General features: G+C 40.6%; 1 protein-coding gene across 4 annotated transcripts in view; it reads left to right on the forward strand.

Annotated features, from left to right (window-relative positions):
• The window catches only part of LOC102292681 (RNA-binding motif, single-stranded-interacting protein 3), a 284741-nt gene that overhangs the window by 59085 nt on the left and 198743 nt on the right, over positions 1-26913 (forward strand). For 3 of the 4 annotated variants that reach the window (XM_042222666.1, XM_042222667.1, XM_005927656.3), the window contains exon 3: positions 8240-8476. The exons of the other annotated variant lie outside the window; for it this stretch is intronic. In XM_042222666.1, the coding sequence (XP_042078600.1) occupies positions 8240-8476 (237 nt within the window). The remainder of the gene's footprint in view (positions 1-8239; positions 8477-26913) is intronic. 4 annotated transcript variants of the gene reach the window in all.

Raw genomic sequence — 26913 nt, forward strand, 5'->3', positions numbered from 1 at the left:
ACTCCACAGAGTAGAGTGACATACCTGTGAGATCAAAGCATGCATATGAGACTGTTAAATCACCATGAGAAGTTACGTTTTTGCCTTTGATAATGATGACTTGCAAAAAAGAGGAGTGCAGGTTTTGCATGGCTTCAACCTGATCCCAGTAATGAGACCACCCTTCGTCCAAATTGATTTAAAGTAAGTACTGCAATGCACCCAAACTCCACCAAGTTTCAAGTAGATCCCATGTCATCATTTGAAAACAAAAAACAGACATACTTATTTACTTAAACAGATTTATGGCGATATGCATGGAAACGTGGGTATTGCAGCAATGAGAATTTCCATAAATGTTGTTATGCCTGTTGTTTATTTATTTTTTATGCTCTCAGTAACTCCTGTAACGGTTTAACCCCAAAGAATAATAGGAAAAGAGAGCACAGCAGACAAATACTAATAAATTTGTCACTGGTAGCAGCCCTTGGGAACAGCATTTCCCTAATCTGACACCCCAGGGGAGAATTTTGGTAGGTGTTAATAAATCAGTTTTGTGATGTGTAAATAATTGTTGGCTTTATACACAAAGAACAAAATTAGGGAGAGATCATTATTTCAAAAATGTAACTTACGTTGATAATGCAAAATGAAATGGTTTCCCATGGTACGACATCCATCTATCCTTCTACCTCACACATACTTTGTTGTCCTATGCAATATATAATAAATTCTTTGTACCCTTTTGTTGATTTAACACACGTGTATATCATTTTTGGAGCACTTGGTGAAACGGCTAATGTTAAAGATTTTTTTCTGGCAGTTCACCACACAATCAATCCTGATGGTGAGTATTCTTGGATTCACTGAAATGTAAGAGAAACTGGTTTAGATGCAAACCCAGTTATGATTAAAATTATTTGAAGATGAATGAGGTTACTTACAAGTACGTGAAAATCTCCACATAGATTGCTACTCTGCTTCAGTCTACAACAGCGTGAAGCAGAAAAATTGCTGAAAAAGAGCAGCAAACGCCATCATCGATTATTGATTGAAAATCTGAATCAAACTGACGAATTGGCTAATGTGATGAACTGTCGAATCCATCCTTCCCTAGCCCTGTATTAGGTTTTCTACCCTCCCTGAAGTACCCCTGTGTAAATGTTTATCTAGCCTCTCCGTGGAGGAGGTGAACGCTTCTTGTAGCTGGTCCCAGAATAGTGGGAGTTCAAGGGAAGGCGGCAGGAAAAGGAGTACTGTGTACTTTGGGTATCGGTTTTCATGGTGAAGGTTTTATCAAAATCAGAATTCTTCAGTTTAGGCTAACAGTAATGTAACTTGGCATGATCAACTCCCATTTGCTTCCCATAGGAGGTCAAGATGCAAATTTAGGGCCCTACATCCGCTTCACAGCGGCAGCTGCCTTTAAGTTCATCAGAGCAAAAACATGTGAGAGGCCAAGGAAAATATTTGGTGAGACGTGGAACAGACACAGAATGTTGTGAGGTTTGCTTTGAGCTACAAGCGCAGAAAGGTCATATTATTGTTCATCAAAGATTCTTCGGTAAATAAAGACTCATTCAATAAATATCTTTGCTTCTGGCATCTATCCTCTTTTTTTGTTGTTTTTTTTTGTCTGTCTCTGTGACCCCCTTTGCACCTCTATTCCCTTCTTTCAGCCAAAGCAAAAGACTATATTTGGTATGAAAACAGGTTAGGAGTCCACTTTGAGCTTGAATACACAAACCTGGTGTCAAACCACCCAATAGCTTGAAATAATATTGCAGCAGGAAGTGTACGCTGTGAATCCAGTTCATCTCCTGAGATTAGAGCAAAGTCTCTTAACAGGTAGGGTCACAGCAGTTTGTTTGGGGACTCCAGTCAATAAAGATTTTGCAGCCGCGGTGAGGTCAGTGCAGAAATGTTCACAGTATACACCACACTCCAAAGGTTGTAATGCTTGTATAAGTGGCTGTCAGCCATCACAAGTATAATGTCACACTCTGACCCTGTTGCCTTGGTTACCACCTACCGCGTGGCCCTCCAGACTTTCATCAGAAGTGTTTTCTTAAAGCGTTGATAGAATAAGCGGAAAGAGAGAGAGAAGCAGAGACAGAGTTTTGTTCTTGCCAGTCCTTTTTGCCCCAGTTCAAGTGATTGTGGAGGCCACAGGGGTAACTTCTCACTTGCTTTTCAACTGAGAGCAGCCTGAAACCTGTCAGACGTGTCCCACGTGCCAAAATCTACACATGCCCTGCCACCGCGTTGCCTTGGTTACGATTGAACTCGGTCCGCAAGTACTGGAGAATGAATGATAGCGAGTGAGCAGGGCTTCCATTTGTGATCTTACTAGGCGGAACTACGGGTGACCCAGAGAGCCTGTCGTATCTCTGTCTCCTGCATTTTACCAGGAGTGACACTCAAAACCTGCATGTTTGGCAGCAGGAAGCTGACTTGTGTTAAGGGATGAGGACTGGCAAAGGAGATGGACTTGTACAGAAGAGGCCATTTCACGCAACACAGCTTCCAGGAAGTCAGTCATCAGAGATGCCAAAGGAAAGCTGCATCTCTTTCATAGCTGGCCAAACAGAGCAAGCATGCGTGGAGGACCCTCTTGAAAACAATGTCCCCTAACTGATGCCATCTGGGGTGACTTTCATTGTCACAGAGCCTCTCATTTTTAATTCATTTTCCAATTTCAAAAAATGCTTTGGCACTCGGATGTGTAGCCGTTTGTCATGTTTTGGAGACGTAATTTTTGCTCGTTTAATCCCTTTTTAAGCACATAGCAGTTTTGTGCCAGTGGTCATTCGTCATTCTGCGTGGGCCTCATGTAAAATGGCAATATGGAGGTGACATGAGAAAAACACGCCTTTATGGCAATACTCCAGGCTTTTTCGAAAACAAGCACACAGCCAAGATAAAGCACAGATAAAGCACAACAGGAAACCAGCACATTTGAAACTGTGTTGTGGGAAATCCACATTTCTGCCTGCATTACCGAGCATTAGCAATGGGGCATAATGCCCTCTGGATGAACAGATAATCACAGCGCAGTGTTATTTAATGTGTACAGTAAGCAGAGTAGGCAATGAGACAATATTATTTCTCCAAATTTGGTATTACACCTTGAGCTAAAGGTTATGATCAAATTTAAGGAAACTCGTAAGGGGGGGGGGAGCAGTGTTTTGCCTCAGGGTCTTAGATTCATCTTATAAGAAAGTCTGTACACACCATATTTTTGTAAAACTTTCTTTACTACAAAAGCCATGTGATGTCTTGGTAATAGGACACTGATTACTTCCTCAACAACTTCCCCTTTATTTTTTCTTCTGTTGTGACATAGATTTGGAAATATTTCCAGTATACAAGGAGTCGCTCTGTATGACCGTCCTTAGAGTGGACGTTTCATAATAGTCGTAGGTCACAGAGGGTTGATTCCAGAGGAAACAATGTCTGTCTTTCTTCTTTTTAGTTCACGAGTTATAAAATAGGCTAAAATAAAATGCTGTGGCAAGCTTCCTTCTCCAATACTTAGAGTGGCCATTACAACCAAACCAAGGTTAGATTTATGTATTTCTTATACTGGAGTACATTTTTCAATTTAAGTACACTCTCTGTGCATTTTATTTTCATTAGAGCTAGCAACATTTTTCTAAACTATACTGCAGCCTTTGTGTTGCATCAGGTTTGTGTTCTAAGATGACAGAAGTTGCTCCTGGTACGGTCTTCTGCTAAGAAGAGATGCTCTTCTGCATACCTCAGTTGTAACGAGTGTGTTATTTTTGCCTTCTTATCAGCTCAAAGCAGTCTGGCCATTCTTCTCTAACCTCTAGCATCACGAGGCATTTTCATTTAGAGAACTGACGCTTGGACACTGGATGTTTTCTCTTATTTGGTTCGTTCTCTGTAAACCCTGCAGATGGTTATGTGGAAAAATCCCAGTAGATCAGCATTTTCTGAAATAGTCAGATCAGCCTGTCTTGCATGAATAACCATGGCACATTCAAATTCACTTAAATCACCTTTCTTCTTAATTCCGATGCTCATTTTGAATTTCGCCAGGTTGTCTTTTTTTTTTTCTTTTTTTTTTTTTCTTCTTTTGGCCTGTCCCGTTTGGCTCTTTTGCCATCAGAATTGTTGTCTAAAGGCAAAGAAAGATGCCCAACGGATTTACTTTACCAAACTGACCATCCCAGCCTTGCCGTAATGGTCCATTTGATTCACCTTTTATTGTTTATTTTATTTTCACTTACTGAATACGGGACAGACTTGACTGGGGGAAAGAAGGGGAGAAAGAAAGAGGGAAAGAGAAACAGCTGAGAAGAGGGACGGGGGAGAAGGGCAAAAGACAAACCAACAGAACGGGCAGAGAAAAAAAAATGCATATATCAATCACCTGGATCACCTGCTGAGAAAGAAAAAAGAAAGCAAGCAGAAGAGAACAAGAGTAATAGAATAAACAACATCACAATGATATATGGGAATATGACAGTAAATACTAAATGTTAAACATTATTGTGCAGCACATAAGATCAACAGAACACAGTGTGCTTTGAGGTAGGAGCCAAAAAGGGTGTAGTTTGTGGGTGTGATCACCCGTGTGTACACCTGTGAGCATGGACGCGCTTGTTTTTAGTTTTTTTTAAAAGGTTCCTTCATGTAATAATCTGCTAGAGGGTGTGGGGGGGCCACAGCCCCGTCCTCCAGGGCGTGAAGCAGGTGTGGAGGAGATCAAAACTCCAGACATCCAGAGGCCCCCAGAACACAAGAGACCAAGGAAGACCAACAGAGGGGCAGCTGCGCCACTGTCCCGGAAAGAGCTGAGGAGAGTCCCAGATGAGGGCTCACTCAGCAGCCACGGAGCAGAAGCCAGGGGGAGTTGCAGTGACGCGCCCGTGAGCTCCGCCGGCAGCCAGCTGCGCCTGAGTGACCGAGCCCCAGGCCGAGAGGCCGGGGGCACCCCACCTCCGAAGTCGCCAGGTTGTCTTGACTAGTGTTCACATGTCTAAATACACTTGAATGCTGCCATGTGATAGGCTAATTGGGTAACTGTGTTAATGAGCTGTTGAAAATAATTAAGTGGCTGGTGAGTATAATTTATTTAATGACAACTGAGCTGAGAAAGTAAAAATAGAAAATTAAAATGAAATTAATAAGAAAAGCTACTCTTTTTGTGCCAACTGAGTTAAATAGCGGTTTTCCCATAACACCTAACAGTATTACACATTAAATAAAGACAGACAAGAGAGAGAAGAGTTCTGTAATTCAAAAAGGTCTGTCCCCTGATGCATCTAACCATGCCCATATCACCAGGAAGAGAGAAGAGAATGGGGAAAATCACTTAACCAGAGAAACATGGACTCAGGAGAGTTGCTGCGCTCTGGTTCTTCTCTACGTTTTAATGGATCCGCAACACTCACTCACTTGTTCACAGCTGAAAGAAAAGCATTATTTTGCATTACTTGAATTTTCAGTAATAAATGGTGCTGATTATTCCCTGGCTTGCTGAAGTAGTTAGTTTTTCTTTTCACTTAAACCATGTCAGTATCTTGCATCAAAAAATAATGCACATCCCTCCATTTGTAGCATGTATTAATGTATTATGATTTAAAGCCTACACGCTGGATGAGACATTAATATGTGGATGTTCTGTGGGGCAGCACCAAGTTACCTCCATTAATAGGTAATTTCAGATGACTTTTTCACAAAGTATGACAAAACAGCATAAAATGTCCCAAGAAAAGCAAACATAGTTAACATTTTAATATTCTCTTCATTTGATCTTTTTCTGAACTTTCTGTAATATCACATTATACAAACAATATGTGTGTGGGGATGAGCTTTTATTGTAAAAAAGTCATATGTTTTGCCCTGTGGACCTACATAGCTATTAGGTATTTTGCCGAAAGACTGGGTTGAATCATATGCAGCAGCTCCAACATTTTTTACTCCCTAAAACCACCCGTGTTCACATTTAGGTTAAAGCTGTTCAATCACATGATAAGAATATGAATTAGAGCTAGCATTCATAAATAACTGATAAAAATCAATTAATCATATATTTTGTTTTGATGATCCAGCATTGATTACGCAAGTCCTGAGATAGATTTTTACATGACCCTTGTGGAAAGAGACTTATTAAAAGTTGCACACAAAGGCTGACAAGTGTAAATGTATTATAGATGATAGCTGGCTGGAGTAGCTGCCTGCCAGTCTTGACTCTCATGTGAGTAGTCTCAGTGTGGATCCACTGCAGCTTCCTGCATCATCCTTACTCAGGATGGTTAGATTTACAGTGAAACAATTACAATTGAGTTTCAAAGAAATGCATAAGCTAGCACAAAGAAATGTGTAAGCCAGCAGACAGTATATACACATCTGTTTGCCAAATATGTAAAAGCCTCCTCCTTAAAAGTGGAAAAGTACCTGTAACCAGATACTTTTATAAAATGCTGAAATATGGGCAGACTGTAGCTCTCTGACAAGCCGCTGAAAATCTGTGACATGAATCTCAGTCTGGGGACCGATGCTGTATTCTAGTCAAGAATGTCAGGACCCTTGGATCTCGGGCTCGTGTAAAACACAGCCCTGCCCTATCATATAAAGAGGGAATCATCCAAATCGCCTTTAAATGTATTAAAGATGTTTAAAATTCGTTGAAAAAGAGTCTGTAACAGAACATCTCTGCATAGATGCTTTAGTCCTAAATGCCTCCTCATTGCCTGAATTATCCTCATTCATTAGACCAGCGGAGGTTGTTGCACGACTTGGGGCAGCACTTAAACGCCATGAACTGGCGAATACTTGTGTTAAAGTAGCGTCTATGGCCACGCAGCTTAATGGACCATACTGGGGGCCGTCCTTCCCCTCTGGCTTTTACAGTAGCAGTATAACATTGTGTTAATGTCTGTTTAGCACCCAATAACTTCCATCAGCGAGATCCAGCTCGAAATGCTTATTTGTTGTTGGTACACTATATCCTGCCCACATACAGTTTCAAATTCTGACCCTGTGACTAAGCCTTTTATTTAAGCCCTGAGAGAAAAGAACATCTCGGTGCATTTCATATGTTTGTTAAAAGGGGGAGGATGCTTTATTTATTTTTTGTTTTCCAGCTGTAGTTTCCATTTTTACATGGGTTGAAACCTGGTGATTCAAAATTGTGCTTCGCATATTTCTGTTTTTTCCCAGCGCTTACGGTTTTATGACACCATTGGGCCTCATTTTCCACCATGTAGTGCTGTATAAATGCATCTATTCTGCTTTGAGGGGGGGAACAGATTCCTCCTGTTTTTTATTAACATGAACCCTAAACCTGTCATTGTATGTATTGTATGAATTAGGCTGAACTTTGGCTTACATTTTCCCCCTCCAGTTCTTTAGTGATGAAGAATACAGAACTGGAAAGCTTTCTAAGCACAGCTGCCATCACTCTGCTCCAGTAACCCCTGTGTGGGGTGGCCTCTGACCTCAGTGAAAATCCAACAGGGGCTAAAGGGGACTATTAATGTTCACTAGTGATGTACAGCTGTGCTTCATTCAAGGTGGTTTGCTCTGCACACAATTTGCACATGCAAATTAAATTCGTGGCAGATGGTCTTAAGATTGCATCATATTTTAGATGTTTTACGTGAGGGAGTGAACTCTGAATTAGAAGAGTTTGCAGATACCTGCAGTATTTGCCCTAGGTCTTGTTAAAATGCCATGGATCGGCATGTGTGCTCTCTGTGCCCTGTGTGTCCTGTATTTCTTCTGTGCTCCACTGGCCATGACAGCCGAGGTAACCCATCTCAGAGCTGCATAAGCCAGACTGTCAGCAGATTCAGCCCTGTGTTTCCTGGACCCTGTTGATACCCAATACTTAATGGCATACTGGGAAGCTTTGTTGCGAGCCTGTAATCCAAGCATTTTATCAAACCAATCAGCGCTTTTCCAGCAAGAACACATCTCGACCGTGACAGTAGGAAGTTTCACAACATCTGGTGTTGGGTGGGGGCAAGAGGGAGTTGCGTGAAAAGAAAGTGAGAGAACAATCTTGATGTTTTGGCATGAAGTCTTTAGATCGACGCCACATCCTGCTTTTCTTTTGATACAGGTCAGTGAGCGAGCAGTTGGGCAGTCACTGCTCGCCGGCATTTTTGATTGTGATGTTTTGGATGCCAATGTTCATCATTGCACTCGCTTAGTTTCTTTTTTTTCTCTCTCACTCTCTATCCAAAACGAACTTCTTTTCTTTCTCTCTGTTGTTTCTATCCAGCCGTCCTTCCAGCCCAGTGCAGCAGTGAGAGGTTTCCACGGCAGTAAGTCAGCAGCCATGGGTCCAAGTCTTGGCTCCAATTGGACCACTGGTAGCAGTGGTGGTCAAGGGGCCTGGAGCGGGCCTTCTTTCACCCGTGCAAGTCTGCAGCATTATATATCTCACCAACAACAACATGCGCAACACCACCCTCAGTCCACGCACACTAGCTACGCTTACTGCCCAGCGCATACGGCTGTGAGTACAGTAAATTTCCTCTGTGTCTGCAGCTCTCTGTCATTTCTAGCTGCTGTGTTGCAATAATTTCTTTGAATACCAAGAATGCTCTTCTTGTCTCTCTCTCGCTTTGGAGTCGATTGGTTGCAGTTACCATCAGGGAAGCTCTTACGCACACAGCAAATTCTTTATCCATCTCCTCCTCCCACTCCTTTCTTTGTCTTCCGCTTTAATCTTTGCCTTCTTTTTCTCAAACCCAAGTATATCACTTCCTCTCAAACCTTCCTCCCCTTCCTGCTCTATCTCTTACTTTGACCCTCTCTCTCCTTCTCACTTCTCTGCAACTTAATTTGTTTTTCTTTCATCCATCCTCTGCATCGGCAGTGCAATGAGAGACTAATTGAGGTAGAGACACTTCTGGATGGCTTCCCTTGTCATTATCCTTGGAATTAATTGCTGTTCTGCAATCCGTCTGATTTGACTTTATTTGTGCTATCTGCCTTTCTAATGTAACGTTTGGGGTGTGACTGGAACTAAGGCACAAGCCAAATTGAGGAATTTTATTATCGTCATGTTGCTGTCACAGTCACAGAGCTGGAAACAAAGATTTGGCAGCTTTTTTTCCCCCCTCTCTGTATTTCTTCCTGTAATAAATGTATTTTACAAGGCTTCACACCAAATCTTTCTCTCATTTTCTCTTTTTTCCATTACAACACTCTGGTATTCTCTCATCTTACATACGCACCACGCGAATTCCCTGCTGCCTACTTGCCTGCATGTTGAGACTTCCCTGAAGCGCCTCCGTGTAAAGAAATTGGATTGGATTTAGATATGATAATCATCACTGTACATCAGCTGCCGGATCCAGCATTCCTTTTATGTTATTTCTTACACACTAAAGGACACATTCATACTTTTTAGAAAGGTGGAAAACGGTTGTTCTTTAAGAGCCCTAGCTGTTCTTTGTGTGTGTGTACGCTTCATTTCAATACAGAAGTCCTGCTTTTGCTTGCAGTACAAAATCGTCGCCATCACTAACAAACACCATCTCTGCCGCTGTTGTCAATTAGACCACTTCTGCTACCTGAGGCAAATAAGAGCTCTGTTTTTGGTTCCAGCATTTGCACAATACTGTTGAAGAACAACAGAGAACATTCCACAACAGACATAAATGCTGATTCTGTTATTGTAGATGCGGCGCCGCTCGATCAGTTGTCATAAGTTTTTGGGAGCATTACGGTCCTTTCTTGTCCTGCTGCCACATCCCACCAGAGATATCAGGCACAGTCATCAACATCCGCACACACAGGACCCATGAGTGTCTTAGTTCTTTTTATGCAACAAACAATTTAAAAAAGAGCTATCATAAAGCCACTTTTGTCCTCCTCTGACTGAGCATGGTCATTGTTTTCCTCAGTGGAAAATAGTGCTGATCTTCATGAAGCGTTTCAAAGCTCGATATCCACCCAGGCAACAGCCATCTGTAGGATTAGTGTCCGTATTCCCTTAAAGGGAGGAAGTTATTATCAGCACACTCCATTCTCTGCTGTGTGTAGCCCTATATGTTCTGCATTCACATACAGTGCATGTATATTAGTGATAATTCACTTTGTGGGAGTGAGGAGACTGAAATCTGGGTTTTGCATACAGTAGGTCACCAGAAAGTGTAACATTTTGGCATTGGTAGTGAAATTAACTTTAGATTGGACAGGATTTAAAAACAATAGAAATATTATGTTTTTTGGTTTTGTTGGGGTTTTTTTTTTTATCATTTTGGTGGCTGTTTATCACTTTGTAGACTGAAGAAAAAAGTGTCAATCAATTTCTAATGGGTTGATTTTTTTTTAATTGCATTATTGTTTAAAACCCCACAAATTTTCAAATTTCCGAAAATGCATAGTAATGGCACACATGATTTTACTATTGTTAAAAAACTGAGAAGATAGTTTCACAACAGACCGTTTCTTTTTCTTTTTTCTTTTATTCTTCTTCTTTTCCACTCTATTGCTCTGTATGTGTTTTTGTACGATGTTGCTAAGCCATACTTCTCACACTCCACGTCTAACCTGTCTTGGTTGCTGATCACCACAGGATCATCAAAGTCCTGCCCTTATCTTGGCCCTCTGCGATGAAACCATCGCAGGTTTAGCTGGCTTTAACTGCCCTGTTTTCATTGACAGTGGGGATACTTGTTTGCTTTTTGGCAGTTTTCATTTTCTCCCTGCAGAAGGTAATTTCTCCCCTACTATCATGCTTTGGCCTCAACACTTGGCCTCAAGTAAGATTTACAGTGACTAGAGATGGCTAATCCAGACACTTACAGTAAACCAAAGAATGGTTCCAGCTTTTGAGTCTGCTTTGTGTTTTAAGCTTCTCATAGACAACACATACTATATTTATATGGAATTGAAATCCAGTATATCTCTAAGACACTGAAACCGATACCCCTCTGAAAGTTCGTTTCCCCTGTAAATCCGTCAATTTTTTATTGCCCCTCTAAATGCTGTTGTAATTTCAGGCGTATTAGATGCAAAGAATGCCCAACAGAAAGGAAAGAAAACAGAACTGATAGCTTAGCGTGTGCCTGTCCTTCCGGCTAAGAGAGGTGAGTAAATAAAGGGGGGGAAACAGAAAGGCAAGTTAGGATCCAGCAGAGATCAAGAAGCTTTGCCTCCAGTGGGTTTGTAATTACAATGGAAGGAGATACATTTCCACTTTTAATATGGTGAATACCCCTCAGGGAACCACGGGCTGACAAAACACAGTAAAGAAAGTCACAAAGACGTCAGAAGATGTGACTAAAAAGAGAGTCAAGTAGATGGATTCTCCTATTTCCAGCAACTGTGCAATACTAACGCATACAAAGTTCTTTCATAAACTGCAGATTTGCCACGTGCGTGTGTGTGTCCTCTGCCATTGTATTGTTTGACATTCTCACACTACACATAAGGAGTTACAGGGAAATTACTGAGATGGTTAGTGGTTTAAAGCAGACTTTAATAATAAACTTGGACACCGAAACACTTGATTTTGATTATACAGGATGGGCCATTTATATGGATACACCGTAATAACATGGGAATGGTTGGTGATATTAAAGTCCTGTTTGTGGCACATTAGTATATGTGAGGAGGCAAACTCCTCAAATGGGTGGTGACCATGGTGGCCATTTAGACGTCAGCCATCTTGGATACAACTTTTGTTTTTTCAATAGGAAGAGGGCCATGTGACACATCAAACTTATTGGTAATGTCACAAGAAAAACAATGGTGTGCTTAGCAATTATAGAAGGCTCTCTGTGATAGTGTTGGTCAGCCTGTCCAATATTTTGGTTCCGGTTGAAATATTTCAACAACTACTGGACTGCTTGCAAACAAACACTTAAAACTCTACAATGAAACATAGTGTTAGGCTCCTAAATTTGTTTTTTTTTTCTTCCATTACTGTATGAGACTCAAAGGACTTGAGGTTCTTAATGTTTTATAAAATGTATTGTCAGTGCTGACAGTCATTTCAATCAAGCCTAGAAACCTGTAGATGGAAAATTGATATTTAAACAGTAGGAATATGGTTTGAATCTTGTTTACAGGGTTTTAAGAAGCTTTGAAAGAAACGTGTGTGAGTGAATTAATGTGTTCATAACATTGTTTTGCTAATTACTGTTGAATAACGATGTTATTTCCCAACCCCGATCTACTAGCTGCTGAAAACACCTAATCCTTATTTTGATCAGGTTTGCTACAAAGGTGATCAGGCATATCTGCGTGATGATTGGGCAGACTGAATTGTCATCAAAGCTGAGATTGAAGTAAATGCTAAACGGACTGGTTCTTACATAGTGCTTATAGTGTGCTTGGGCACTCAAAGTGCTTTATACAATTTGCCTCATTCACTCCCATTCTTACAAGCACTTTTTCCCCCCTATGTTTTATGTAAAAACTAATCTAAGTAATGCTTTCTGCCAACCTCAACATCCTTGGATTTTTAAATAGCAAGCAAGCTTTCCTTTTATTTTTTCTGTGTGTGACTGGACAAAACAGAAAAAGAGCATGTGTTTTTAGTCACCTTCTATCCTTACATAAACGCCTTTTACTGTGTGACCTGTGAGCTGTTTCATTTCTGATGGTATGCTTCTTCTTTACATCATATTATGATCAAAGAGCCTCACATCAACATTGCTTTGTTGTCCCCTCAGTTTATCCTGTCCAGATATTATTCATGGTTGTGATAGTGTTTCATTATTTCACATGTAAGGCATTCTTGGAATTGTGGTCTTGTATTTGCCGTTTAACTGTTTAATTGTTTAAAACTGGGGGGAATTGAGTTACCAACATGGTGTACTTGAGTTGACTGTGTCCATGTAATGTGCTTATAACCAAGTTAAACTGAATTCATGCAGATATGAGTGCATATGTTGGAGGGAATAAAAAAACTGAGGCCTTTTGCTCCTTTGGTGTTGTGACAAGATATATGTGGAAAGACTGGGGATGCATTCTGAACTCAAGGGTCAGCCCGCATTGCGTCTATATACTGCTGCAGAGTTCATCTCTCTTCATAACATATAGATAGAGACACCTACACACGTGCTGCAGAGGACAAAACCAGCTTTCCTCCCCACAGCTTGGGCATTGTTTTAAGAACTGTTGGAACACATTTTAAAATGTTATGCCCTGCAGTACTAATGCTCTTATCAGGTATACATAACAAGATGCATTTTTTTCCCCCCTCTAATGAATACATTTGGGTATGTTATCACTCCTTTATCTGAGAACTTGGACATCCCTTTGAAACCTTCAATTTAATCCGCTGTTGTTGCCTCAGTAAACTCTGATTGTTACCTCATTAGATGTGCCGAGCACAAACTGGCAAATGATTCAGTCAATACAAACGGGCTAGCAGGGATTCCCGGCACATATCCAGATTCACAAGGTCTAGAAATTCAGAGAAGAGACTGAAGGAGACACTGCAAGACTGTGATACAATAGGCGGTAATCAAAAAGGGTGGAATAGACGGAAAGGAAGATAAAAAGGGAACGAGAGGAATCTGCAAAATGTTGCTCCGGTGTGTCTTTTTAACAACCATGACCAGCATTTAACTTTGATCATGAACCCTTGTGTTTGATATCCGATAACATCATCAGTGGAGATTTCAGCAGAATAATGGTTCTCTGCATTTTCACATATAAACTAGGTGCAGGTGTGCTATAAATTCATCCAGCTCACCTTTTCAACTGTCTGTCTTTGTGAGGGCTGAACTCTGGCACAACTCTTTGTGTTGTGATTAGCTTAATTACCCGCAACTCACAAACATCCATTTATACTGGATGACAGATGATACTGTCATTTAGCTGAATGAATGGCCTGATTTCTGGCAGAGGGTGAGGGTGCAACTGCTGGCTCAGGGCCTGCACAAAGGCAACTGAGCTGAGATTAGTTATTTGTGGATCCACAAAGGAAGCACAGTAATCAGACCTCTGGAAGTGAAGTAACGCTGAAAAGAGTGAGTGGGGAGGTGAGGCAGGGATTCAGATCTGCTGTCATGGAGTCCAAGCTCTTTTCCTCATGGCATGTTTTTCAAAGAAATGTTCCTTCCAAGAGAAAAATAGTTAGGACTTCCTAATAGCAGAGGCAACAGATGCCAATGTGTAAGGAAGTGCATTAGTTTTACACTGCGAGCCTCTTTTATCAGCTCGTGAACGAAGCGCATTGCTCATTCCCCAAATACTGCAATGATTCATCTTTGCCATGAGCTAGAATGGGCTTTGTCTCAGTAATTAATTTAGCTCTCGGGACAGCAGTTGGAATGAGTCGTGTCTTCGAGGCCTAATTAAAAGAAGATTGTCAAACATATTCTAGGTCACACAGCTCAGAATCTCCAGCCATTAAAGGGATGTTTTTAGGCACTCCCACCTTGTCCTTGGTGGACCATTTTGCTGGCTGATAGAGCATGGGCTACACAGAGAAAAACAAATGGTTTTATTTGCCATGTTGATTTCTTCAGGCAGCACTTGAAAATTGAGACACTTGATGTTTTGTTTATTATTGGCTGCTTGAGTCAATAACTCAATCCACTTATGGGTTTGTGCCCTGCGTGGCTTTTTCTTTGCCTTCGCCTTTGTCTGCCGTTGGTTTGTTTGTAATTGTTAAGAGAACAGAATTCCTTTCGGTGGAAAATAGACACACAATTAGCTTCCTATACTCAGATAAATGAGAACGTTACTGTGCATGAGGTTCGCGGGTTTAGGATCACTGTCTCTACAATAACAGTCAAACAGTGGCTGGAAACACTTTTTTTATTGGCACCGCATTCATCATAATGTATCAGCTGGAATTGTCATTTTATTGAACCAGTCAGACTGACAGGCATGAAGCGTTATCTTATCTGTCCTCGTAATGAGAATCATTGACTTTAGTTACAGGCGCAGAATATCTCTAAAAGTGTACACACACTCACATATGCGCGCACACACACAGGTTCTCAACAATTAAGTGCGAGCTGCCGGGCTTAGTGCCTGTGTCCATTGTAAGCACTCTAAACCTGTTAGACTGTGACAGACCATTAAAAGGCTGCCAAGACTTCCTTAATTTGCTTCAACGGTGCACACTGAGTGCCATGAGTGTGTCTCTCTGTATGAATGTGCATTTACTTCTTATGACACTCCTTAGCTCCAGCCTCCCACGACCGTATCCGCTGCCGTCGCACTAACATTTACAAACAGTCGAATTTACAGGATCAACCCTACCAAGTCATCGCAGCATCTCTGCTTCAATTTTTAGTATGGAAATAACACATAACGGCCAATTTGTGTGTGTTTAGGCAAATCCATTAAACCATAAAACTGCTGTCAACATTGATGTATTTTCATGCTGAATATTTTCTGAAAATTGTTACAAGCAAAACATACACAACAGTAATTATCTTTGCACTTGAGCCATTTCTACTATAAATTGAAGCTGCCGATCCCCAGCGCTTGTCAGTTCACATATTTCCGATATATATAAATGCCTGCTGCATGCATGCAGATGTGTTCACATTTGAAAATGTTAATCATTAGTTTTTTGTTTTTGGAGCATTGGGATGTGGATTTGTCCTGGTAGACAGTGCCAGTAGAATCTGGTAAAAACTGTCAGGGAAGTGGAAATTAGAAATTACACACCTTACAAATTTCACATCTTTTTTTTCACACATTGAAATCAACAGGATAAGCCCAGGCTCCCACACTTTTTTTTTTAAAATGCTCTGTTTCCCGTCGTTTGTTATATTTGACTCGTATAAATAGGTTTCCACAGAAGCGTCAAGTACAGTTTTGTCTGTAATGTACAAAAGTTGCTCATTTTAACTAAGGCAGAACAAGAATTTCTCTTTAAATACTTCTGCAGCTGGCTGGATTCTAACCAAATGAGCATGGTCACGATGACAAAGCACTTTGTTTACTAGTGCACCAATCCAATTTAGAGGGAAACCTTTTGCGTTTGACACTTCTGAACGAATGCTTTTTGGGTGGATGTTTCACCTAGAAGGCATTTCCTGTCGTGACCAGAGCTTGGCTTTCTACACCATTAGGAATTAAAGGCTCGGGCCACAGGATCTTGAAAACCCAGACCACAGGAATATCCAGAATCTGACAGCGCTTCCAAGCCTCCGTATGTTTCATTTCCTATTTCACAAGAGCGGGCGGTCCATGTAAATTCCTGGCTGTGGTATACCACCACTCTTCATTTAGCAGCGGTTCATGGTTGATATTAGATGTTGAACACAATGGGGGATGTTAGAAGGTGGATTAGGAAGGGTGCTGGCAGATCTTACAGGGATTTAAATGGGTGCCTTCTCTTGTTCATATCATGTGGACTGTCATATTTACATGCCATTGCTGGCTTAGTGTTGTTTCTTGGCCATGTTTCATGGCAATTCGTAGCGTCTCATCTGTGAAATCACTGTTCAGAAAATCAGTTTGCACCTGCTGCTTTCTGTTCAGGTGATTAGTCAATGACAGGTCAGAGCAAGGAACTATAAATCACACATCCTGAGCTGTAGATGTGGCCTTAATTCATCATATTTCACTCTTATCATGCCTTTGTTGCGGCTACACATGCATACTTATATGCACACACACATAACTGACATCCATGCACAGATGGGCTTTCATATATGGCTGCCTGGGGCTGTAGGATTGGCTTTAAAAACACCCATAACATCTGTAAAGTATTATGACTGATTATACTGGTCCTTCAGCGCAATCATGCAATATGGGCCTGAGCAATGGTTGAACATGAACCGTATGGGAGGAAAACGAGGCGATAAGGTCTCTGGGATTCGAAGCTGCGAGGCCCTCGGCTACATCCACACCCTTTCATATTAACTTACTTTATTTACATACAGGCATGGGCCTCACTTTAAGTAAGTATGGAATTTAATCATGTGAATAATTAAAAACATGATCCGATATGAACTACACTGAAAGTATGAGCATCAGAAAACACAAGTACACTAAAGTCATGATCACTGAAGCAAATGTAATATGCATTTTCCCTCAATAGGAAGATAGTAAAGATGGTTATGTGGCAACACCTTTGTTCAGATTAGGGTTATTAAGTTTGCTCTAGACCTGACCACGACTATCATGGTGATGATGTCAAATATCAAATCAAACCAAAAAGTGGGCATGTGCATCAAATCGAGCCACACTGAGCCGTGTTTAATTTGTCGCTGTTTTTGAAGCAGGAAGTAAATTTAAGATGCAGTATGATATACACAGACATTTTGCATACATCGTGGTGAAGTGCACCATACCACAAACATCAGATAACAGGAAAACCCATATACCGCACATGCATGTAAGAGGTATGGTGCGCTTTGTCCTCAAGCTAATGTTGTGTGTAAGCTTGAAATTTTGAGGGCTCTGTGTAGTATCTGTATCTGCAGCAACACTGCTTTCCTGGGAAGATTTCTTTTTTTTAAATACTAAAAATGATCTCTCATGTATTCAGGAGAATTTAATTTAAGCAAGCTAGTCAGTCGTACTGGTACCTTTATCCTTTGTTTCTGTAGTCAGATGAGACAAAGTTGCAGAGTTTTAAAAGAAACTTAGGCTGTTTGATATCCTCGATATCTTGTCTCCAGACAGATTTTCAGCTCCTCTCTCATTACCACCTCCTGACTATTCCTGCATATTTTTCTATAAAGCCAGTCCTCACTTGTCCACCAGGTGGCTGGAGTCATTTCTTCAGTACACCTGTGGATTGTTTGTAAATCAGCCCTTTTGGGAAGTAAGAAGTCATGGGTTCCTTGATTGACATTAACGATGACTCATGTTTACGGTGGCCCTGAGAGGCAAATAGGAAAAAACAAATTTCCAAAAGCACAAGGGAAGTGTTTCTGGGGAAACAATAACCCGACAGACCAGTTGTAGGAACCCAAAATGTGCTAGGTGTGTTTTATCATGATCCATATAATACTGATGATGTATTTTTAGGCTAATAGTTAGGCTAACACACTTACCTCCCATCTTTTCTTTCCTCACAAAGCCGATAGATCCTCCACTTCTTTTAAGTGTCTCCCAGCGCAATTCTTAGCATATTTTGGTTCCTGCAACTGGTCCGTCGGGTTATTGTCTCCCCAGAAACACTTCCCTTGTGCTTTTGGAAATCTGTTTTTTCTTCCTATTTCTGTTTTTCCTATTTCTGTTTTCCTTTTTCCTATTTCCATTGTGTTTTGTGTGCTTTTGCAGCGTTTTTCTTATTGCTGGTGTTTTAAGTTGCAGTCCCTTTGGCCCCTCAGGGCCACCATACACGTTCCTGCAATGAAATAATTCATTATAACTGTAATTACTGTAATTAAGATATCCACCAAAAAAATCTAAATATAGTCAGATTTTGTTTGCATTGATAACAAACTACATTAACTTAGTCTTTCACTAGAACCCCCTGCAGCTGTAGGCCATGACGACTGTCATGCACAGTGTATAGGGGTTGCTGTAGAGCAGGTCATCCACTACTTGGTCTGTTGGTGTTTCAGTAACTGGCTGCTCCAGTCTGCATGCCAAAGTATACTAAACCCCAGGTTTCTCTCTGGTGTGTTCGTTAGCATGAATGTTAGCGAGAAAGCACTGAGCCATAGAAAAAAAGGGTTTGTATGAATGTGTGTGAATGGGTGAATGGGGTGTGGTATGAAACTGATAACCAGTCCATTTACCATATAGCTTTCTGACTGATGTAGGTAATGTGATAACCAGTGCAGGATTTCAAGTTTACTATGTGGCTATATTCCCTTAGCCTCATCTCTTAAATGATACATCACATGAATCTATTCAACAGAAAATAAAACATGAAAAGATAAAATGGCTGAATCCATGATTCAGTGGTTGTGTGAGGTTTTGCCACTGAGCTAAGCTGCTGGAGCGTTTTGATTTATTTAAGGGGAGCATTGTTTTTGAATGTTCCTCTGAGTGTTGTTTTGGCAGCGAAATTGCACTGCTCGAACAAGTCTTGTTGGAAGACAAAGCTTGACGGTTCACTTCCTAGTTGGCTCTGTTAAGGCACATACAACGACAAATGCATAAAAGCCACATGCGATTGCACACCTTGTCACCGTTGTAAACTAGTGGAGTCAAAAAGCAGTATGAAAAGTTATCAGTTAAGTTCACCTGTTCTCAAAATGTGTTTTAATAGCATTACTGTATCACATTCTTCAAATACTCTCAAACAGTAAAGGATTCTTGTATGAACAATAGAAAGATAGAACCCTCCATTCATTCTCTCCCAATAGCTTTGGATGTGTGAAAAGGTGGGAGGCTTGTTGGAGCTGCTTTGCTCCATTTAGTTAGTGCACTTTGATGACTTCAGTACTTGTAATTATAGAGGCGCCACCAAGGAAGCAATCTCAAAGTGCATTGCCCTGAAAGTCTTACACTCGCTGATATCAAATGTTACCCAGTGGAGTTGCACCATAAAGGGAATGTTCTTACTCATCTACTACATGGTTTCTAGCACCTCAGTGCCATCTGCTAGTATTAAACCCTACAAACCCCACGATAATGGTCGATGTGTGGGTCTGGGTGTGAATGGACATCCATCTATTTTTGCACTAGATACCTTTTTGGGGATGTACCATGCTTCTCGCCCACTGTCAGCAAGGATAGGCTCCAACAGTCAATTATAATAATTGTTTGGTTAAGTGGGAGATTAAGAAAATCGATGGATTGATGTTCAGTGTGATGTACTGTATGCCGGAAATATGTGACCCATTTTACATTGTGACCATGATGTATGTCCAGCATGCCAAGTGTGCTTAAACACATTACAATTGCTGAAGCTGCAGTGGTTACTTGAAGGCATATCAGGCTTACTAGAGCGCATGAATCCATTAATTGTTCAACAGTCTTTAATAATGCATTTGTTGTACCATTTAGGGGAAATTAAATAGACAAAAAGTGTCAAGTTCCTAAGACTTAATTAGCAAGAAACTGTTGTATTAACAAGAAACAAAGCCTAAAGAAAAACATGTTGTACTACGTATCAGCAGTTTATAAGTGTCAGCCACTCGGCTTGTCCTCACTCATGTGATGAGGACAAGGCAATTGATTTAACATTGATTTGATAATGATTAATACATTAAGGGTTATTTAAACCAGCGCTAACATGTTTTTAGCCTAAGGGTAAGCAGTAATGAGCTGTAAACTAACATATTATCGCCCGGCAAGTAAATCTGGAGAATTTCACCCCTAACTGTTGCCCGTTTATGCACCCAGAATACGTAGAGCAACAGCAAATTCATTTGTATTCTACTACTTTTAGCTGTGTTCTTCACCATCTCTCATGTGAAATGGTCCACTGTGTTCAAAAGCTAGCCACTAACTGTATATCTGCCAGTGGTTGCTGGGCAGGGAGTTATAGTAGTTTTATTATGAAAAGAGCTGCTTGCTGCAGCCAAAAACAATGCTCTGAGAGTGGTTGGATGCTTACACAGTAAAATGATGTGCTGGAAAACCAAAACAATAAGCTGAAAGGCACTGTACAGCCCTGCATAACTGAGAGCAACTAAGTGTCAGGTAATAATTTTGAGTCCGTGACTGTATCATCCCCCTTTTTTATTCACACAAATAGCCATTTGACCTACTGTTGGTTAAAAACCCACTGCAGTAGTTGAAAGCGTGCACGTTAATGCAGCACAAACATATTCCAGTTATGTTTCGTGTAGTTGCCCGTTTGGTCAGGGTCAATGACTTTCACCTTTTTTCCATTTAAACCACAATATGGAAAGAATAGCAATTGTGCTATTTGGCTCTGTGTGTGTTTTTATGTTAAAACAAATGCATGAGTAAAATGACCTGTCTGTTCATGCAGTGTTATTTAGTCCTGAAGTTGTCTCTTCAGCTCTCCCTCTCTGTTTTCTTTGTCTCCTGGGCTTCATGCTTTGCATGCACAGGATGAGACACCGGGGGAGGTTAAGAGAGGAGCTGGAATGGAGTTCTGCTCCATTTACCACCCTGAAATATTCCTCTTAGAACGACACACTCTGTTTTCTATCTCTCCTTACTCTCAGCACCGTTTCTCACTCTGCTGGTCCCCTCCCTCTCACTTCTCATCTCTGTGACATGTGGTCATTTCACTTCATTCCAGGATGGCTTAGCAGTACTTTAAAAATTTGCTGCTGTCCTCCCATCCCATCCTGCTCAATTGCAGGCAGCATTGAGCTTCATAGGCAGGCCAGTACCTGGCAGCTATAACTCTTTTCCTAATCACAAGTCTCTCTCTGTGCCAGGGGCAGAAGCTTTATCTGTTGCTTCAAAATTTTAGTTTTCTGCCGGTATTACCCCAACACGGGCGCCCGTGAACACCACTTACCATATCCACCCATCAGGCACAACGTTAAAACCACTGACAGGTGAAGTGTGTAATGTAGAGCGGTTTCCTCTAGCATTACGATACACATTTCTGCGCCTTACAGACCTCTTAGTTATTGTTCCAGGAACGCCTCCTAACTCCCAGTCTGACTGAGCATCTGGGAATGTGCCCAAACAAGCCACATTCACAAATGCCTAGTGCCGGGTGCCAGACACTGCAGGATAGCCCCAGACATCTCGTGTCCAGTGCCCCGAGGGGTTAGAGCCGTTTTGGCAAGCGTGAGTCAAACACATACTACATGTAGTCGCAGATACTAGCACTTTCTTGTTATAAGGTTTCATCCTTTGGATAATTTTAGTGTTGTTGTTTAAAAAAACAGAACCTCTTAGACACTTAGAGATTCATCAGCACATTTGAAGACAGATAATGTAGCACAAAACTGATGAGAATAAATGGCTTTGCACTTGGATCTATTTTGGGAATTAACACAATGAGTAAAACAAGATGAACGTCATGCGCTGAGAGTGCTGTGATGAAGCTTTGATAGGCCTCTTTCTGCATTTGTACACTGTGAGTTGTGAGTATATTTTTTTCTGTCGGGTCTGCTGGCCCTTTTGCGTTCTTCGTTTTCCAAACAATGTTGATTTTGAACATTTTTGGCTTAGCACGCTCGCATGGAAAATACCTACTGTTTAAACTCGCACACTATCTTCCTGCACGGCACTTAAATCCTTATTACGCAGAGGTTTTCTTGGCATCGTCTTTTCTGTATCTTAATGGACGCCGCCGTGCTGTCCCCGGCAAGTAGAGCTGTAGCTGGTTCACATACGGACGTTGTCACCTTCCTTTTTACAGTTTATATCATGTATTAGGCCACAGGAAGCCTGATGTATGAGCTTCATTGAAGTGTTTTCACCTTGCATGTCAGTATAACCTTCACCCTTCTGTAACATTTTGCTCACCACTGCTCATGGCAGCACACATAAAGCTGCCACAGCTTTACACCACCTGACCTTAAACGTACTTTCAGAAACACAAAACCACATTAAAATGCAGCTACATACGCTTGCACATTGAGACACACACACACACAAAATCCACCCTTGCTCGAGGCCTCTTTTCCCAGCTTCATTTATAACAATGCTGATCTTTTCTCAGAATAACATTAATCATAAAACAAGTCGGTTGGCATGACTTGTATATACATTTCACATTTGGATTAGGGCTCCAGTGAGTGCATCCAATTAACTCTTTTGGGTCTATTGCCCTTCCCTTGTTGGGTGTGCTGTGCGTCATTTTTACTCATGCACGTCTGGTTTCATATTTCCTCCCCATTAAGCCTGCTATGCTCTCCTCTATGTTGTGATAGAAGCTAATGACTCACTGGAAATCTGCCTGGTGTTTATCAAATGTCTCAATGCAGGGCTGGTGGTCTGGAGTCAGTCTGGCCTTTTTACATTATCACGAAGTATTAGATAAGCAGCCAAAACCAAGTGATGACACCGTCGTATATAAAGAAGTAATAATAAAGTGAAGTACCCTGCAATGATATCTTGACTATATCACTCTGCTCTTTGCACTGTGGAAAATTATACTCTCAGAGGGGGAATGTGTCGAATTACCTCGGGCTGTCATCCGTTGGTGAACTGATAAGAATGTATTAAGTAATTGCATGTGTTGGAGTTGTAGTGAAATTGCACACATAATGCTTATAAATCTCTGCACACAATTTCAGGAGATGGCGTTTCAGCAAGTAACTCGTTCAGAGTGTTTACTTACCTTACCGTCTTCTCAGATTTTTGTTCCAGAGATTATTAGGCCGCTTGGCTAACACTGACTAGAGACCTGTTGGTGACCTTCTGGCCAGCTGCTTGGGAAAAGTGAGAGTTTCCTGTCCAGTTGTCAGGGGTTGTGACCCACTGGTAACCACTGATCCCAGACTGGTTGACAAGCAGTTGCTGGCTGTAGCTGGACTAAGCACATTAATGTCTTTTCTGTGGTTTTGTGTTGGTTTTCCATTCAGTTGTAGTGAAGCTGCCAAAATCTAGGATTGTACTGCAGAATATACTGAAAGATATACTGACATATTTTAAGTGTTCTTAAAATTTCATGTCTGTTTCACCATACCTTTGGATTTGGCTAAAAAAAATAAAGATTTATTAGAAAAGCATTCACATTATTTTATGCACTATGTGACTTTGTGGAGATTGGGGGAAAATGTTCTTTTGGTTTGTTTTTTCATCACAGTTCAGCCCTGTTCTTTAACCTCCTAAGACCCGAACTCTTCCACGGCATGCATTTTTAATTTCTCTTTGATATTTGGGCTGATTGGGACCTGATGAATGTAAACCTGATTTTTGTTTTTAAGAAAAATGAGAGCCACATATGAGGATATTTGTTTAAAATTTTGATAGAACAGTAGCAGTATAATGTCCTCATAAGAGGATATTGGGGCACCTGTAGAGCAAAATGGAGTATTTTGGTCTAAATAACCCAAAATGTGATGTCCACATATGTGGACACCAGGTCCTAGGAGGTTAAAAATAATGGAAACAGTTTTTGGGATCTTTCCGATAATCCATGACAGAAACACTTCTTCCAACAACATGTGCACATCAACTATTTTCACTTTCACTTTATGCTGAACAGAATGCCCCACAGAAGCTGATTAGTCATGCTGCATTGTTTACACGAACGATGTCAGATGAATGATTGCGTGTCATCCAGTAGAACCGTAGCCAAAAGCAAAGGGATTTTTCCAGGAATACTGTACCATGTCCTGCTTCCCTCCTCTCCTCTTTCCCGCCTTCATTTAAGGCTCCCCCGCGCTCCTGGCACAGTGCTAGTCTTCCTTTGAATTCCATGCATCTGGTCATTTTTGGGAAACGCCCACGGCAGAGCTGTCGAGTGAACCACAGGAAACAAAGCCTCTTGGTTTCCTCAGCAGCTTGAAGAAGGCCAGTAGTGACCCTCGGGATGGGGTCAGGCAGTAGAGTGGGAAGGTTCTGGACTTTCTAGGAATTGTTTTTCAATGGAAACGTAATGTTTTTCTGTTTCTCTTCAGAAGAATCCATGGATTCTAATAGAATTAAACTATGTTGCATAAAAGCTTTCTTTGATATTTGTTCAGACTTGCTAAGTAGGAATTTGACTGATTCAGTTAAATGAAGGATAAAAATAACACTAAAACCTTCGAGCTGTGTCCCTAAGCCACAGTGTGATCATGCAATGGTTTTCTTTTACTAGACTAAATCCTTTGAACAGGGTTGTAACTACTTAACACCTTCAGGGGCATGATACACCCTCAGCTGTCTTCCTCTTCCTCTATTTTCGCCGTGTGAATGACTCACTTATGCTCTCAATTTAGAAAGTTAATCAACAAGAATCAAAAGAAGGCCTAAAGAAAAAGAATAGCAGCAGATGGCTACTGCCTTGTTTTTTAAAAATGCTTACAGACCTGGCTGCAGAAGTTTGTTGCTTTTTTTTCAGTGTAGGCTTTCAAGTGTCTGTCCAAGTAGAGAGCCAATTTTGGTTTCATTGTGATGAACAGCTTGTAAATCAGAGTTTTCCATCACTGTGAAGAACACTCAGTGCCACCTTGCTGCGTGGCCTACTCAAGGGTCTAATAGTTTACAAAGGAGGTTACAAAAATAGGAATGTTGGTGGAAATTTATGTATTTCCTCTCTGTTGTCCTCATGTTCTCATTTTGAATAAAAAAAACCTTTTTCTTACAGCAGTATTATTGATAGAGGAGCAGAGACAAACACACTTGCTCTTTTTTCCCCCTCTGCATGAAATATTTGGCTGCATATCACTTCTCTGTGACGCCAGTCTCACTGATTCAGACCAGAACACTTCCATCACCATCAAGGCAAAACGCTCTTAGAGTCTTCAAGGTCTGCTTCAATGGAATGAGACATAGTGCTGACATTTATTTACATGCAGGATGTAGTACAGCTCTCCAGTTACTTAATGTTAAATTGCCTTCATAAACTAACCTCTGCCAGTTCATGGGTAAAGGCTGAAAGTTCATGTCAGCCAGTTCTCAAGAGTTTCTAGTGTTGTCTGTAGGGCCACAGGTCAACTTCTTTAGTTTCAAGAGTCAAGTCTCAGTTCCCAGCTTTTAATTCTTAATGGTTGAACCAATTAATATTGATGATTTAGCTGACCAGTGTCTGTGTAACGGTACTCTCCTGTGTTTCCATTCCCTCTTGACTAATTTCAGTAAATTTTAGAAAACGAGAAACCCTTTTTTGTCATAATAATACTAAATATTACATAATATGAGCAAAAATATCGTTCTCTCTTACTAAAAGTATTAAGTACAAATGCTAGCAGGCATTTTTATTACAGTTTAATCATAATAGTTTTTTTTTTTTTTTAATGGAACAAAATATTTTTTTCATGCTTATATTTGACATTCCTCTCAGCCCAATGTGACATTAAATAGCATGGATGTTGTTCTTTTTGTATTATGTTCTACCGACAATATTTCGTTTATCATCATATATGACACAAAAAATAATAAAATATTATTGACCAATAATGGCTGATTGACAGTCACATTAAATTCTTTATAGATGATTAACCATCTATGTAATTTTTCAAATAAAATGACAAAGGTCCCACCGATGGCCTGATCAGAACACTGAGTCTGATTCACGTAAGATTTTCTTTTAAAGCTATATTTGACAATTTTAGAGAATATGATCTTCAATATATATATCAGTTTTTTTTTTCCAAAGGCACATTTGTTTCTTTTGTTGTTTTGTGTATGTCTGACTTTGCTTGTTTGTGGCATTCCAAACACAATGCTAACAGGGAACTTCCACAGTGCCCTCTGGTGGACAAACTATGTTACATCAAGACTCGTAACATGGTTGAATGGTGTCTCTCGTCTCATCTTTCTTTTTTTAAATTTTCATTTATCGGTCGTTTTAAATATCGAAACTGATAGATTAAATGTAGCTTAAATCAGTCTCGTGATAAACTAATCAGACTCTACTAATCATCCCTGCTTTTCTGGAGACAATGTGGATGCCATGTGTGATAAACACACTAAATAAACAGTTTGTAACATATCTTTTGGTCACCTGGATAAAATGTAGGACCAAAACGACATCGTCAGTAAATTTAAATGAGGCTTTTAGAGTGAAAATACAAAAACGATGCTCCTTATGTATGAAATGCAAACAGTGCCACACTCCTGTATGAAAACAAATGAATATTTTTCGTGCTGCTTCCTCTTATTTTCCCTTGTATCCTCTCTTTAGCCACTTTCTTCGTTGGCCGATTTCCCGTCTTCCTCTGTGTTCTGTACAGTAGATCTTTCCACAGTTGCTCAGAGTTTGTGCCCAGTTGAACCAAAGACTGTTAATCTGGTAATCCACAATCAATATCAGCCTCAACTCTTTTCCTTCAGATAAAAGTGACCTATCTGATAATTGTATTTGCTTCACCATGTCTGAAAAAAGGTGCCCTTTCTCTCTGTGCGTTCCTTTGGTCCATGAGATTCTTCTGCTGGTATAGATTTAGTCTGGAGAAAGGGGGGGAAAAAGTGACATTTACACCATATTATTTAAATATGATCTGCAAAGTGTTATCAATAATTCAA

Source organism: Haplochromis burtoni, unplaced genomic scaffold, assembly GCF_018398535.1.
Source record: "Haplochromis burtoni strain Fernald_Lab_line unplaced genomic scaffold, NCSU_Asbu1 Contig_90, whole genome shotgun sequence".
NCBI lineage: Eukaryota > Metazoa > Chordata > Actinopteri > Cichliformes > Cichlidae > Haplochromis > Haplochromis burtoni.